The sequence below is a fragment of the Chiloscyllium plagiosum genome, unplaced genomic scaffold (assembly GCF_037043375.1).
Source record: "Chiloscyllium plagiosum isolate Xiang-an unplaced genomic scaffold, Cpla_swu_hap1 HiC_scaffold_43, whole genome shotgun sequence".
NCBI classification, from domain to species: domain Eukaryota; kingdom Metazoa; phylum Chordata; class Chondrichthyes; order Orectolobiformes; family Hemiscylliidae; genus Chiloscyllium; species Chiloscyllium plagiosum.
The window spans coordinates 3680253-3697158 of NW_028270181.1; the positions used below are offsets into that span (position 1 = coordinate 3680253).

The window sequence follows — 16906 nt, forward strand, 5'->3', positions numbered from 1 at the left end:
TTCCGGTATTTCTGGATGTCACTGTGATTCTGCCCCTGCATCCAGACACTTCACTAGGCAAGTGCAGTGAGAGGGTTTATGCCCGAATAGTCGATTCTCCTGATCCTCGGATGCTGCCTGGCCTGCTGCGCTTTTTCAGCACCACACTTTTCAACTTCACTGGGCAATGCAATACCAAATCGCCTTAAAGTGACAAGCAAAGGTATTCACCAAGACGCCCTGGACAACACCTTTCAAACCCACAAGCATTTCCATTTAGATGGACAAGGGCAGCAGATACATGGGAACACCATCTGCAAGTTCCCCTCCAAGCCATTCACCGCCCTAACCTGGAAATATATTGCCATTTCTTCAATATCACTGGGTCAAAATCCTGGAACTCCCAGAATTAACAGCACTGCATGTCAAAGATTGCAGCAGCGCAAGAAGGCAGCTCACCACCACCTTCTCCAGGGTGACTAGGGACAGGAAATCAATGGTGGCCCAGCCAGCAATGCCCACATCCCATGAATGAATCAAAAACACAAACACCTCATTTGGGATTCCCACTGCGGCTGGTTAAAAACCCAACACAGAGTCAGACTCAGCACAGCAGGTGACCAAAAGTTACCTGGAAACTCTCAAACACATTTCCAACATAGATTTCAATCCACTGGGGAATAAGTGCTTGCACTGTGAATGGAATGTAAATACTGTCTCTCACTCTTGGTCAGGTCTGCTCACATCTGAAAATGGAGGTGTTACAAACCAACAGGAATGTTCGGAAATAGTTGAAGAGAGGCCTCGCACAGTACTGGTGTGAACCAACAGGAGTAATGTAACAGGGACAGTGAAAGAAATGGTATTGCTCATTCTCTATCGACACTTTATATATCAAAGGTGGGAAAAGCTGCTGATTGGCCAAGGCTGAGGTAAAGTGGTCAAAACTCCTTAAATATAATCAATCAGCATTGATAATCCTAACTTCAAAATACCCCGTTCCTCAAATTTGTGCTAAGAAAAAATCCCTCCAGACGTTAGTAATTGAAAGACATTGATGTTGTTTGATAGACAAATGTTGGGTCTCTTAGGGAATGAAGCAACGTGGGATTGGGTGGGAAACTGAAGATGGAGCAAAAGATCAGCCATGACCTTACTGAATGGCACAGCACAGTTGAGGGCCGAATGCTCCTATTTCTTCGGCTCTAATGGGTGAATATTGTGTTCATGGGGGGGCAGGGAGGCAGACTCCACCAGACATACCATTTTCACATATCCATCTTTATCCAACAACAAGTTCTCTGGTTTGAGATCCCGGTAAATAATTCCTCGATTGTGCAAATAATCAAAGGCTTCGACCACACAGCCCACACAAAACCGAGCTGTCGACTCATCGAAGAAACACCTGAAAATGAATGTACAAATTCAGTCTTGGCAGGAAATCAAACTTTATTTGGTTTAGCAATTTCTCCTGAGAGTTATCTTGGGACATCTTATTATGTGAAAGGTGTTATACAAAATCAAGTCTTTGTTGTAGCTGTTTTGCATCTATCTATCATTGCCATTGAGTGTGTCACTGTCTACAGTATCCAGCTGATTAACACTGACTGATTTGTCAGCTTGAACAGTGAAGGAAAAGGGTTCACATTTAACATGTGCAGAGACAGTGGTAATTTTATTAATGCTCCCCCTGAGGAGTTTATATTTGTTCCATAAGGAAATATGGAGCAGCAGTGCCCATCAATCAGGACTGGTCTGACAGTGTAAAGGGGACTTAACCCTCGTGATGATTTCAAGGGTACTTTAGCCTCAAGGAGTTCCCAGTTTGAAATGCAAAGGTGTGGGAAGGTGAACTCACATGTCCATTTACCTATTCACAGTTTGATTACAGGGAAGTCAGTTTATCACCTCAGAAATGTGCATTCCAAAATCCTAAACAGCCTCAGTAGCTCTTCAGGAGGACCGGCGAGAATTACTTTACAGAAAATATTCAACTGGATCCCAAACTTCGTGATGTAAGCAATTCAATCAGGACATCCTTTAAAACAAATGCCGCAGCCACTGCCTCTTTGCAGTTTGTGGGATCTTGCTGTGCAGACATTAGCTGCTGTGTTTCCTACATTACAACTGTGATTGCACTTTGAAAACATGTAAATTAGGCTGTGATGAGTGTCTGAGATATTGCACGGAGGGAAAGCTACAACAGAAATGGAAGCTCAACTGACCTGTCTTTCTGGGCCTGAGCTCTCAGATCACCTTTGCTCAGGAATTTGTAATTCTCCAGCCAAACCCATCCAGCATTGTTCGGTCTTAAATAAGCTCCTCACAATCCATCCATGTGACCAGCCCATTGGATAGCCCCAACTGCTCCACTCCCACTACAGACTGATTAGATTCCCTACAAGCCAAACCAACCCTCCGAAGAGTAACCCACCCAGACCCATTTCCCTCTAACTAATGCACCTAACACTATGGGGCAATTTAGTATGGACAATTCACCTGGCCTGCACATCTTTGGACTGTGGGAGGAAACTCACGCAGACACGGGGAGAATGTGCAAACTCCACACAGACAGTCACCTGAGGCTGGGATTGAACCTGGGACCTTGTTGCTGTGAGGCAGCAGTGCTAACCACTGAGCCACCCTAACAATGAGGAGTTTCAGATGGTTTTGTTCTGTGAATATAGCTGGCTGTTAGTTGGCTTTGTGCTCTCCTATACTGGAGCGACAGTAACTGTAGAGCTAGTGAACCTGCAAGACAAGGTCAGGCTATTGGCTCCTTGCACTGACTCCTCTTTCAACCTTTAAACGGATCTGCAGCAAAATGTCCAATGGATCTCAACAGTAGGGGACAATGTTGAGGGAGGGCACTGAGCAGGAGAACTTGAGCAGTTGTGCTGGGACCTCCAACAGGTGGTGATGGTGGGGAAGGACAGCTGCAGTAGTCAAAGAGGCCCTCTCTTTTGGGTATAAAGGCTGAGAGGAAGAAGTGGGCAGGATAAGGAATCTTCAAACCGATGTAAATTAGAGGCTTCATTCCTTGTCAATACCCCCATTTCTAACTTTAATGTGAAATGGGTTCATGTGCAGAACTGTGGGGAGAAGGCAGGTGAATAGCACTAGCTAAGATGCTTATTTGAAGAGCCAGCATAGACATGATGGGCTAAATGGCTTCTTTCTGTACTGTGACAATTCTGTGATTGAATCCATCCTAATGACTACACAGTATACCACAATTCCATCCACTTGTTCATAGTTACAGTGCCCCTAGTGTGTTTGTCTGCCTTTACTGCTCCAAAATCAATCTGGTAGGAGAATATGGTCTGCTCTCTGACAAATACCACAGCATTTCATGGTAGTTACTGAGGGACTGATGGCCATCTATCAACTACCTCTCCTTCTCCAGCCCTTAGAGTTTCTATCAATCTGCATTCAGATGGTGTTCAGTGTCAGCTCAGCAAATCATGGATTCCTCAAATCGACTGTTTGAGAGCTCACTCCATGTGAGTGTGTTGGAGCCTCTTGGTAACACCAGCATTTCATTCCCAACTGGTTTCAGGTTCTGTTTAACAGCAAAGTGCTCCTGCAGTCCATAATGCCCCTGACTTTACCCTCCTATGACCAAGGAGTGTTTTGGGGGGAGGGCGATCGAAACATCCCACTGACCAGATACTGATATTTTCAGCTCATAGTAAATTGATTGAGTTTTGGAAGTTGCAATGGTCCCCTACAGCATCTGCAGATTCTGTGTGGGGAGAGAAGCTCAGATCTTCAGCACAGTCGATGTGAAAGGGACTTCCTCACCCCTCTCTCGAACAGGATGGCCCTATTTTAAGTCTATGGCCACTTATTCTGATCTCCTCTTCTCGGATGATTAGTGTCTCTTCTTCCATCCTGTCAAATCATTTCAAATATCTGAACTAGACCAGTCCTGAACCTTCTAAATTCGAGAAGGGTTTTAATCCAGGGTTTACCTGGGTTGTCCTCCTAATTTAATCCTTTAAATCTCACTATTGTCCCAGTAAATCTTACAGCACATCAAGGCCAATGTATCCTTCTGGAGATGAAGTGCCCAGAACTCGATATGATGAATCCAGATGGACTCAGATCAGGGCCATCAACAAATGAAGCTTGAATTTCAGCCCCTGTGTGTTCCAGCTGCCATCTGCTCATGTCCATGATCTCAGAGCTTCTCAGATCAATTTGTGCTGATATACAAGGCATTGCACATGCAATAAAACACGTGAACACGTAAAACACCTACACTCACATGTCACGGAGAATGCTCCATAGCTCACCTCCCAGACACACCTCCAGGAGCATGTACACATACTTGGAGTCTCGGAAAGTTCGGTACAATCTACAAGAGACAGCAAGCTCAGGGTCAGGCAATCTCCGTAAGCATATTTTGCAAAAGCCTTACATCAAAACCCAATCTTTCCTCTGTGAGTTACAGCAATTAGTTTCATCCTCTACTGATTAAAGGGAGACAGTGGTTTTGAAAAAAATATTCTCTTGTGGGATGTGGGCATCGCTGGCTGGACCAGCATTTACTGCCCATCCCTAGTTGCCCTTGAGAAGGTGTTTGTGACCTGCCTATTTGAACCACTGCAGTCCATGTGCTGTAAGTAGACCCACAGTGCCCTTAGGGAGGGAATTCCAGGATTTTGACAGTGACAGTGAAGAAGAAAGAGCCCTGAACTAGCATTCCGAAAGCCCAGGCTAATGCTCTGGGTACAAAGGGTTAAATTCAACCAAAGTCGCTGATACAATTTAAATTCAATTAATATGATCAGAATATAAAACTAGCATTCTAAACACCGGACTCAAAATATTAACTATGTTTCTCTCTCTACAACGGCTGCCAAACGTGCTGAGTTTCTCCAGCATTTTCTGTGCTTTTTAGATCTACAGGACATTTGCTTTTACTGATCTGCAGCTGGCCTCAGTGAGGTGACCATGAAATGGTCCTTGATTATTGTGAGATCTCTCTGGCCCGTTACTATCCTTTAGGAAGGGTATCTGCATTCCTCATCTGATCTGTCCTCCAGAACCTCAGCAATGGGTTGACACTGAAAAGGCCCTAACAAACTACCAGGACAATTAGGGATGAGCAACAAATGCTAGCCTTGCTGATGGAACCTATGTCTCATGAAGGAATGAAGATAAATAGATCCTAACATGTCTTGGGCAGGTGAGTGTCGAAAGGATATTTCAGCTTGTGGGAGAATCTAGGTATTTGGTTAAAAATAAGGGGTCACTCATTTAAGACACAGATGAGGAAATATTCTTTCTCTTTCAAAGGGTTATGAATGTTTAGAATGTTTCCTCTAAAAGCAATGGATGTAAAGACTTTAAACCTTTCGAAAGAAGTGGTGGATACACTCTTCATGACCGAGCAGCTGAAAGATTGTTGGGTAATGTGTAGAAATGTAGAGTTGAGATTAAAATCAGATCAGCCGTCACCTTATTGAGCAGCAGAGCAAGCACGACCGGGCTGAGTGGCCTACTCCTGTTATTGTTCCTTTGTAAAAGTAATTTACTGTGGATGCTTGGAATGTAAAGGAAACACAGAAAATGCTGGAGAAACTCAGCAGCTCTGTTTTTGAGTGACACTTCTTCAGAGAAGCAGAAACATGAACTCTGTTCCACCGTCCCCCTTTGATGCTGACAGACAGACAAAGGACCATGTGACTGTCAGAGAAGGGAGGGGGACCTAGTGCCTTTCCCTGCTCCCCCTCAGTCCACCTTCTCCTTAGATATTGGCTAATTCCTGGAGTTATGGCAGCTCTTGATGAGACCCAGTCCAAGGGACTGGATCATTGTCCCCTTTTTCTATGTTGCCTCTCCATTTAATCCTCTTCTCTTCAGATGCTCTTTAAAATCCTGGTAAAAGCCTATCCTGTCACCCCTTCCTAATTTCTACTTCACTAGTTTTGCGTCAGTTTCTCCTGTGAAACATTCCAGGCTCTTTCACCATTTTAAAGGATTTTACACAAGGTAAAGATGCCAGAGCCACACCGGCTGAGGTGACGGTGAAGGACTGTCCTTCTCAATCTCTCCCCTCACCTGGGGCACGGTGACCCTCAGGTTAAACCATCACCAGCCATCTCTCTGTAATGAGAGAGCAGCCCTAAGGTCTGGTAAGACTATGGTGACTTTACTTACCAGGACCATAGGACTACTCTCTCATTAGAGAGAGATAACTGGGTGGGGATTTAACCTGAAGGTTACCATGCCTCAGGTGATGGAGGACATTGGGAAGAAGAGTCCTTCATGGTAATGCCAGCCAGTGCAGGAACTAAACCCACGCTGCTGGCATCACAAATCAGCTGTCCAGCTTTACCAAAGCACTTTGTTGATGCTGTCTGCAGGAAAAGTAGAATTAGTTAGACCCTCAGCCAGAACAAATTCCCAACTCCACCAACCTTGTCCAACTCAACAAAACTAATACAATTGTGAATTTGTTCCTATTTCAGTAACAAGGTGAGAAGGCACGAAAAGACACTGTGTCAATATTAATTAGACTCACCAATTTCAGATAAGTGCTTGAGTTCAGTGCTCATCAACAATTACTTAGAAACAGAATAGGCCATTCAGCCCATTAGCCTGACCGAATTCAGTCATTGCCTCAGTGCCATTTTCCTGCTCTCGCTCTGCATCTGTTGATGTCATTAGTCTCCACAAACCTCTCAATTTCTGTCTTGAACACATTCAATGATTGGGCTTTGACAGTCCTCCAAAGATTTGCCATGGTCTTAGTTAAGAAATTCCTCCTCATCTCAATCTTAAATAGCCTTCCTCTTATCCTGAGATTATGACTCCTGGTTGTGGTCTAACTAGCCATGGGAAAACATTGCATCCACATCCACCCTGTCACATCCTGTAAGAATTCTGTAAGTTTCCCTGAGGTCACCTCTCATTCCCCTTTATCCAGCATAACGCGCTGCTCCTTTGTCAGGTGACTTTACCTGATGAAAGAGTAATGTTCCAAAAGCTTGTGATTTCAAGTAAACCTGTCGGACTATAACTGGTGTTGTGTGACTTCTGACTTTGTCCACCCCAGTCCAACACTGGCACCTCCCCAATATTGATGGAAATCAGATAACATTCCAAACCTATACAACTCCACGACTGTGGTGAACATGTGGAAGCATCACCAATGCACATTTCCATCCACATGATTTGTTTACATTGAAAAGCTATGCACAAAAACAAATTCTTTTTTTCTGATTAAAACATTGCCAGATAACTGAAACATCCATTATGGATTGGTACGGTGCAACTCTAAATCCATCAATAGGCACTAACAACCCACTTTGTAGCAAAGTCTTTTAGATTTAAATTATTCTGAAATATTCTATGATTAAAGAATGCTTTTTGATCCTCTTGAGGCAGCTGCAACAGACAGCTTTGTCATCTGCCACACAATCCAATGAAAATCAATTTATTTTTCCTGGGCCACCTGGACAGACCATTCATTTCTAACAGAAATTCTTGGATTTTTGATGACATCTGAAAATGACACGCTCCAATTTAAAAAAAAATTAAACAGCAGTCATCTTAATAGCACCACTCAGACGGAGGTTGAAGCACGATCCCAGTCAGAAAGTGACTGTCATCATTTTGATCACTAAAATATTAAAACACGTTAATCAGGGAGGAGGGGTAATTTCAGGGTTTTATCAAAACCAAAGAGTGGGTTGGAAGAGAAGGGCAGGGGGAAAACAATGAGTTTTTAAAAGTCTTACACTGAACTGGGCAATTCTGAAATGTCATGAACTGTGAACTTACTGACAAGAATATTCATCTGGCAAATTCACAGCTGTCCTTCTTCCAATCAAATACAGCAAATCAAACATTCTGGATTGACAATTTAATGGGATGAATATTTTGCTGAAAAGTGGGTGGGTCAGTCATTAGCGCTGCTGCCTCACAGCGCCAAGGACTTGAGTTCAATTCCAGCCTTGGGTGACTGTCTGTGTGGAGTTAGCATGTCCTCCCTGTGTTTGCGTGGGTTTCTGATTTCCTCCCAATGTGCAAGTTGGCTGGATTCACCATAGTAAATGCAAGGCTACGGTTGGCTGGGATGCTGTTTGGAGGGTTGATGGGCAGGAGGCTGGAAGAACACAGTAGGCCAGGCAGCATCAGGAGGTGGGGAAGTTGATGTTTCACATGTAAATGTCCACCTCCTGATGCTGCCTGGCCTGCTGTGTTCTGCCAGCCTCCTGCCTGTCTACTTTGGATTCCAGCAACTGCAGGTTTTTTTGTCTCTAACCAAGTTTGGAGGGTTGATGCAGACTTGATGGGCCAAATGGCCTCTGTTCATTCTGCAAGCTGAATCCTGAGCTTCTAATAAACCATTATTTTAAACAGGGGAGAAAATGGCCTAGTGGTAATATCACTAAAAAAACTATTAGTCTAGAAGCTCAGTTAATGTTCTGGGGACCTGGTTTCAAATCCTGCTACAGCAGATGGTGGAATTTGAATTCAATAAAAGATACTGGAGTTAAGGTTCTAACAATGGCCAAAAATCTATTGTTAATTGTTGGAAAATCCCAGCTGGTTCACTAATGTCCTTTACAGAAGGAAACTGCCATTCTTACCCGGTCTGGTCTCCATGTGACTCCATACCCACAGCAATGTGGGTGACTCTTAACTACCCTCTGGGCAATTAGGGATGGGCAATAAATGCTTGCCCAGTCAGTGAAGCCTATATCCCATGAATGAATGAATTTAAAAAAAAGTCATCTTTTGCTCCTTTCCTGTTTAATGACCACCTCTTTATGCCTTACACCAACATTTTATTTTGATATTTAAACACTCCTCCCACTAACCTTATCACAGATCCTCCCTTTTTGTTTCAATTTCCCCATTCCTGCTTTCTCTGCCTCTGAACCTGCTTAAAACCTGTCAGTCAGAACTTTCTCAACTCTGACACAAAGTAATTGACCAGTAACATTGACTCTGTTTCTCCACAGACACAGTCCAACCAAATGGAAAAATGGGAAATTTGCGAATGCTGTGTAATTGATTCCGACTTGTTCATCTAAAGCAGTGACCAAACAATAATTGATCTATATTGCAGCAAACATCTGGATATAACTCAGTCTCAGTCACTAGTAAAACATGTCCATAACTGGAAGACTATATCAAACTGAAACAGATTTAAACAAACTTGCACACAGAAACACACCTACGTATAAACACGTGCCTACATATAGACACGTCTACATGTAGACATGTACTCATATTGGTTTAAGGTGGGAGGGGAAATATTTAATAGGGATCTAAGGGGAAACCTTTTCATGCAGAGGGTGGTGCGTGTATGGAATGAGCTGCCAGAGGTATGATTACAACATTTAAAAGGCATCTGGATGGGTATATGAATAGAGAATATGAATAGGGATATGGGCCAAATGCTGGCAAATGGGACTAGATTAATCTAAGGCATCTGGTTAGCATAAACGAGTTGCACTGTAAGGTCTATTTCTGTGCTGTAAAACTCTATGACTTTATAGACACACATCTTCACATAGACACACATTTGCAAATAGACACACAAATATAGAACACATCTTCATATAGGTACACACTTACCTTTAGACACATAGTTACATATGGGCGCATACTCCCATATAAAGACACCTAGATAGTCTGGCATTTATTTCTTGTCCCTAATTACCCAAAGGGTGAGTTAGAATCAACCACATTGCTATGGGTCTGGAGTCACATGAGGTAAGGATGGCAGATTTTCTTCCCTAAAGGACATTAGTGAAACAGATGGTTTTTACAAGAATTGACAATGGCCTTATGGTCACCATTAAAATAGTCTCTTAACTCAAGAATTTAAAAAAAATCAAATCTCACCATCTGCCATGGCAGGATTCAAACTTATATGCGCAGGAATTTAATCTGGGGTTCTGGATTACTAAATCCAGTGACATTACCACTACGGCACCATCTCCTCTAATGAGATGTGCCCTCTGAATACAGCTTTACCTACCTCACAATGAATGGGGATTTTGTCTGAAGCAGGATATTCTTTTCCGAATACACATGCTCTTGTTGTCGAGTCTCTACAATGTGTTTCTTTTTAATGCATTTCAAGGCAAATGTGGTGTCTTCATTCTTCAGTTTCACCTGTAGTTACCAAAATACATTGCAACACAATGTAACGGCCAGTATCGTAAGTGAGGCAAAGCAGTGGCTTGTGATTTTCTTTGTTCAACAAGCACATGCTACGTTAGTAAACATCCCATCATAATTATACCCAATTACACCTTACATTAGAAATCAACAGGCAGCTAAATGCAAGTTCAAACAAAACGTCACACTGAGGATCAATTACTGACAAGCTATGTTGGTTAACAGAGGAAGATTGTTAAATGTTCATGTAATGAGTGAATTGAGTAATAAATTCCACAATTAACTATGAAAACATTGCCTGAAATAACAAAAAGTGGTGAATAGTTTCCTTACAGTTATCAAAAATCCAAATAAAGGCATAAGAAATTTGAATATGAACCTTTCTTTAAATTAAGACAGGGTGCCTGTTAATGGAAAAATATATCATGGATTTTAAAACTGAGATGATGGTGTATGACTCATATATGGGGATGCAGTACAATAATGCATTGTTTTCCCTTAATTATAAATTTCTCTTATAACCTTGCCTGTCAGGCTGAGTAATGGTGTTTACAAAAAATTTCTATTTATTCATTAACACCTCAGAGCTTTATTACAGAAAGAGGCCTTTCAGCCCATACTGCTCATCAAACATCCATTCCCCATCATTATGGGTCATTGTCCATCCTTCCCTAATGTCCCACATTACCTTTCTCCCAGTCTCACTTACCAGCTCCACACGCCCAAAGCCTCCCATGCCCAGAGTGGCAATGATGTCAAAGTTTTTGAAAGGGCAGGAACTGGAGAACTTGGCAACTTTTTCCCGGAGCTGCAAGGTCTCCTTGCACTCAGAGGCAGCAAACGTGAGAGGCCTGAGGGGGTGGAGGAATGGGCAATTGGGGGGGGGGGCAGGAATAAAAAGAGCTTGATTAACACTCAACAACAGAAATATGAGGGAACTAAAGAATCAATGGGCACTGTGACCTTCGGAACGCACAGCAGTCAACATCAATTACTACATCAGAAATTAGATACTATCCACAACAACCTGTCTGTACAAATCAGCAACCAGCAAAAACTATCAACAGTTATTATCTCTGCAGGTCAGAAAATAAGTATCTTCTGTCCTACTTACAGCAAATGGAATATAGCACTTCAAGTAGGCAGCTCCTCACCACCCTCTTAAGGGCAATTGGGGACAGACAATAAATGCTGCCCCAGCCAATGATGCCCCCAGTCCATGAATGAATAAGAAATTAACTCTGCTTGCTTACAGTTTTCAAATAATTATTCAGAGCAAGTGTAAATGCTTCATTAACATTTTCTGTTGTATTAAACATTAACTATACCAGTATTCATAGTTGAAAATTATTTAACAAAAGAAAAATTGCTTAATTCTCAGATCGGAAAACCTTATGAGATTTCTTAAAATGGAAAAAAACTTCTCTGATATAGGAACTAAAACTAAATCAGTGTTTATGCCTGCTCCATTGTTCAGTATGATTCTGGTTAATCTCTGCTTGAACTCCTGCCCACTCCCCAGATCCCCGGATTCCTGCAAGACTAAAGCTATGTCTATCCCAGCCTTAAAGATGTTCAATGATAGAGTAAGCACAACCCTTTCAAAGGCTCATCACTCTTTGATCTCAGTCCGAAATTATCATGTCCTATCCTGACACTATGCAGTGTGCTTTAGATTCCCCAAGCAAAGAGTAATGATTTCTGAGTATTGAACCTGTCAATCTCTATCAGAATCTGGACATGAAGGGGTGAGATTTTCTGGAATAATTGGAACCAGACGAGTCTCCTTGACTACGAGATCTTTGATTAGAATTGTTCACCTAGGCCAATCAGGAAGCCCTGGCTGACCAATAATAAAATGAGATTTTCAAACAGCATTGCCCTTTGATGTGAAGGGAACTGCTTGTCACTGGCCACTCGGGTGTTTCCTTTCTTCCCTGTGGTGGAAATTTGAATAAAGATTCATGCACCTTGTGTCTTTCACAAAAAGAAGAAGAAAAAAAGAAAACGAAAAAAAGAAAAGAAAATGAGATTTAGCCAGAAGATGCGTACGGGTGGGATGCCTTAGAGTTGCTGGAAGATGGGAGGGATGGGGACGGGGACGGGGGAGAACCTGTTGTGTTTCTGGGGGTCTGTACTGTATGCACTTTTTTTATGTAATTGAACTGTCTTGTATGTACAAATGTCACTGTTACTGTTTTGTGATGATTGAAACTGGGATTTGAGGTGTGTCCTCATTTCCCTGAAAGCTGGTTGAACGTTGGGGTTTGGGGCCTGGCTTTGCTGCCCCTCTCCCCTGTAAAATTGCTGTTTCTCTGTATACAGCTGTTAATGTTAATTGTTTTGTAAACTGTGAATTGTTTAATAAAATTTAAAAAACAAAATTTAAAATTTAAGCACTACTGTTGAGAAAAAAAAGGAGTGTCGGGGTTCTGCTCACTCCGAGAGCTGGCTCTGAGGGAGCTGGATTGGTATCATGGACTAAAGAAAAAGAGATTTAGAATCTCCTCAGTTCAGGGGACTGACACTGTGCAGTTATTTCACTTGCATTAATATTGTGGGGTTTTAAGGGAACAAAGCCAGGACACCATGGAGAGCTCCCGTGCATGTCTTCAAATAGTACACCCAAGGTCCTTCTCTTGCACCTGTGAGTGAACCAAGCTTCAGTTTTACATTTCGAATGAACAATGGCACCTCTGAGAGTGCATCACTCACTCACTCACTCACTCACTTCTGCACTGCAGTGTCCAGCCTGCAATTAGTGTTTAATCCTGTAGAGTGGGACTTGAACCCACAGCCTTGGGACTGAAGTGCTGCCCATTGTGAGGTACAGCTGTGTCTATATTTGGGTTGTAAATTCACAAAACCCACGTACAAGATCTGACTGAAAAATGACTGTTTTAAACCAGCAAAGCTCTGTCCCAACCAGGCCATCACAGTGGTACAATGTGAAATAGTTCACAAATTCAGAGAATACTGACGTTGCATTTCTGTTCTTATCGCTGCGGGACAACTGTTCCACGTATTCCTTCAGGTAGCTCTGCAACTCCTCATAGGTACCAACCGTCTGGTTAAAGATGCTAGGGACATAAATTTAAACATGTTTAAATGTGCATTTTTTAAAAAAAAGGCAAATCTAGTTATGTTTTGTCATGTAATGACAACAAAGTTGCATAACAATTTTCCAGTTGAAGGATATTATAATTCACATGTGGGAAAACCGTTCTCAATGTTGTTCTTGTGGGCCACATCATGAAATATTAACGATAACAGCTGAAACCTTTCTGTCACAGAGACCTCTGGTGATCATGCTTCATGGGAACGGAATTTCCACTCCTCCCGTTCACTGTTGGAAAGTAGTGTAAAAGGTTGATGTTCTTGTAATTATACTTGACACATTCCAGTGTAAATATATGTTTAAAAGCATCATAATTATTAGAAAACGGAAGGTAGACATGGAAAGTTTAAGACTGAAAACTTATTTAATTTGTTGACTAGAAGCAAATTTCAACCTTCATTATGTCAAACTAATTGTTAATTAGAAAGCTAGCTGAAGATGATTCTGTGTTATTAAATGTCACACAACACCAGGTTATAGTCCAACAGGTTTATGTGGAAGCGTAAGCTTTCGAAGCGCTGCTCCTTCATCAGGTAGCTAGATTCCCAGATCAGTCATGATCACACTCAAATTGTTTTTCTGGTATCAACAACTCTCTATTCATTCCACTACTTGGCTATTTATCAATGTAAGTTGTGAATGATTCACACTCTTATATTTAATCGCTGCACAGTTCATTTGAGAATAAGCATCTTGAAATGAAACCTGGGCAGAGCAGGATAGGGGATATTTAATCAAGATGTTTGAAATGATTAGGGGTGTTTATTGAGAGGGAGAAACTGTGTTCACGAGCAGGAGGGTCAGTGCCCTGATATTACAGCTTTAAGATAATTGGCAAATGAACCAGGAGTTGATGAAGAGAAATGTTTATACAAAGTGAATTGTTGTGATCTGGAAGGCAGTGGCTGAAAGGGCAATGGAACGAGATTCAACAGAAACGTTTCAAAAGGAATTCAGAAAGACATAACACAGGGACATGGGCTGAATAGTCTATATGATTCTATCAAAGGTAAAACGATAAAGCATCCAAATTCCTCCAAACCCAATAGATTATTTTGGTGGAATGTTCATCTTTGAGGTGAAACTTACTCACGATCTATGACCAAGCACTGGGTATCATCTTCATCTGCGATGATATTTGCAGAACGAAGATCCTCACTGTGTGAAGAAAGAAGAAGTTGTAAATTCTGAAAAAAAAAATCAGATCAGGGCAAAATCATTCTTTCCTTTGACTGTCCTCTCTTTCAGAGTTACAATATTATCTGACCACATTAAACTCATTACAATTCACAGGTTGTCGATTTTAAAGAACATTATTTTATACATATGTGACATGGCAGTCAGCACTGTATAGTCAGTACAGTCAGTAACTAATCCTAAAAAAGTATTCAGAGTGGAAATATATCGCTGCTCCTTCACTGTCACTAGGTTAAAATCCTGGAATTCTCTCACTAAGGGCACTGTGAGTCAAGAAGTTCAAGAAGACAGCTCCCCACCACCTTCTCAAGGGCAATGAAGGATGGGCAATAAATGTTGGCCCTGCCAGCAATGCCCACATCCCATGACTGAATAAAAAAAATCTGTTTGCCAATCCTAATCTTGCATGCACTCACTTCAGACAGAAATGAAGCTTTGTCATTCTTGACTTATATCTGATGCAGTTTCAGATAATTTGCAATTCTGCACTACTTAATTCAACATATTTCATTTATTGTTAATTAAAAATAACTCTTCACATTAATATCTGTAGTTAAACATGTATTGCTGACAAAATACTTTTAGTTGAAGATTTTCATATTGTATTCATCAGGACATTTTTCACAAAAAATACAAATTCAAGTAGCAAACCCTCATGGACAGCATGGTAGCTCAGTGGTTAGCACTGCTGCCTCACAGCATCAGGGACCTGGGTTTGATTCCCACCTCAGGCGACTGTCTGTGGGAGTTTGCACGTTCTCCCTGCATCTGTGTGGGTTTTCTCTCAGTGCTCTGGTTTCCTCCCTATAATCCAAAGATGTGCAGGTGAGGTGAATTGGCCATGCTAAATTGCACGTAGTGTTAGGTGCATTAGCCAGGGGTAAGTATAGGGGAATGGGTCTGGGTGGGTTCCTCACCAGAGCGTTGGTGTGGACTTGCTGGGCTGAATGGCCTGTTTCCATACTATAGGGAATCTAACTTATTCTGCAAGAGTGACATTCTGGTCAAAATGAATGACCAGTACAGTATTTTCCAAATTTTGTTTTGACTGGGTTTTCTCTCTGTGAAGGTTTTTTGTCTTTCTCATAATTGATACAAGAAACTCAATGGTTAAAATACATTTCAGAATGCTTTATTCACTGAATCAAAATCCTGGAACTCCCTCCCTAACAGCGTTGGGAGAGTCTCTATACTCTGCAGCAGTTCAAGAGGGCAACTCACTGACACTTTCTCTAGGGCAACTAGGGACAGGCAATAAATACTGAAGCAGTCAGCAATGCCCTCGGCCTTTCACTGATTAAATGCGACATTTGCAATCTGCCTTCTTCTTCTTTAACTCCTGTCATTTTGTGTGCTTCACAATCCTGTACCTAATTAATGCTTTCTCCCCAAAGTATTCTCCCATTCCTAATGTCTTGATTTCTTGTGGGTCTTCATCTCCTTCCCTGGTCTGTGTCACACGGACCTGTACCAGATCGACAAACTATATCAATTCTTTCACTGTTAAAACACAGATAGGGACAATGTCACATATTACAAGAAATTGCATAATCAGAACAATTTATCACATCCCTAAGACAGCGTGACACTTCCCAACCAAAGGATTTCTGCTTACTGTTACATTTACGCACATCACAGCTGATTATATACAGAGAGATTGCTTAGAGAAAAGGCAGTTAAATGAATAAAAAAGTCAATCTTTTATTTGGGAGGCTTAATGTTAGGGAGGAGACTTGTGTGGAGTAAGTGGACCGACCTGAGGACTCACCATGATGCATTTACTTGGTCGACTGAGAAGGACAAACAATGACTGACCAGACCCCTGACCCCTGACCAATATCTATGCAATTCTCGACCATTTTCCCACAGCTCCCTGGACTGGTTGCCCACAGGCTGACCGTAGTCTAGATTAGAGTGGTGCTGGAAAAGCACAGCAGTTCAGGCAGCATCTGAGGAGTAGTAAAATCAACGTTTTGGGCAAAAGCCCTTTACCACAGGCTGACCGGCCCATGCCCCTTATTTTTTCACCCTCTGACTGAAGGGTCTCTCCCTGACTTGACTGATGACTACACCTCCCTTAGACATTGAGACACGGCCACTCTGTTGGCCACTCTGCTGTAGGCGTGGAATTAGTGTGGCACAGTCCTGCTCTGACTTCCAGGTCAGAAATTCTCAGCATCTGGTCTCTATCCGGCGGGTAGAGAATAGGAAACTGCAAATTACTGAGGTAAGATCCCAAAGATGTAAACATCGAGGCAGGAATAGATCTTTCAGCCCTTCAAGTCTGTCCCACCTTGATCTGCTGTAGGCCTTAACTCTACTTTTGCATTGGCTCATTATGGCGCTCAATTCCTCAAAATTTCAAAACTCTATTTCTCTCCTCTTTAAGTACTTTGAGTGATTTATCCTCCACAACTCTCTGTGATAGAGAATTCCAGACATTTACTACTCCCTGGGAGAAGT

At 42.0% G+C, this 16906-nt stretch overlaps 1 protein-coding gene across 3 annotated transcripts in view; it reads right to left on the reverse strand.

Moving 5' to 3' along the window:
* Positions 1-16906, reverse strand: part of prkg2l (protein kinase cGMP-dependent 2, like) — a 48048-nt gene that overhangs the window by 17111 nt on the left and 14031 nt on the right. For all 3 annotated transcript variants that reach the window (XM_043679218.2, XM_043679219.2, XM_087982517.1), the window contains 7 exons: positions 15814-15908; positions 14336-14404; positions 13110-13208; positions 10838-10979; positions 9986-10122; positions 4250-4339; positions 1243-1384 (listed from right to left, as the gene is read on the reverse strand). In XM_043679218.2, coding sequence (XP_043535153.2) covers positions 1243-1384; positions 4250-4339; positions 9986-10122; positions 10838-10979; positions 13110-13208; positions 14336-14404; positions 15814-15908 — 774 coding nt within the window. The remainder of the gene's footprint in view (positions 1-1242; positions 1385-4249; positions 4340-9985; positions 10123-10837; positions 10980-13109; positions 13209-14335; positions 14405-15813; positions 15909-16906) is intronic.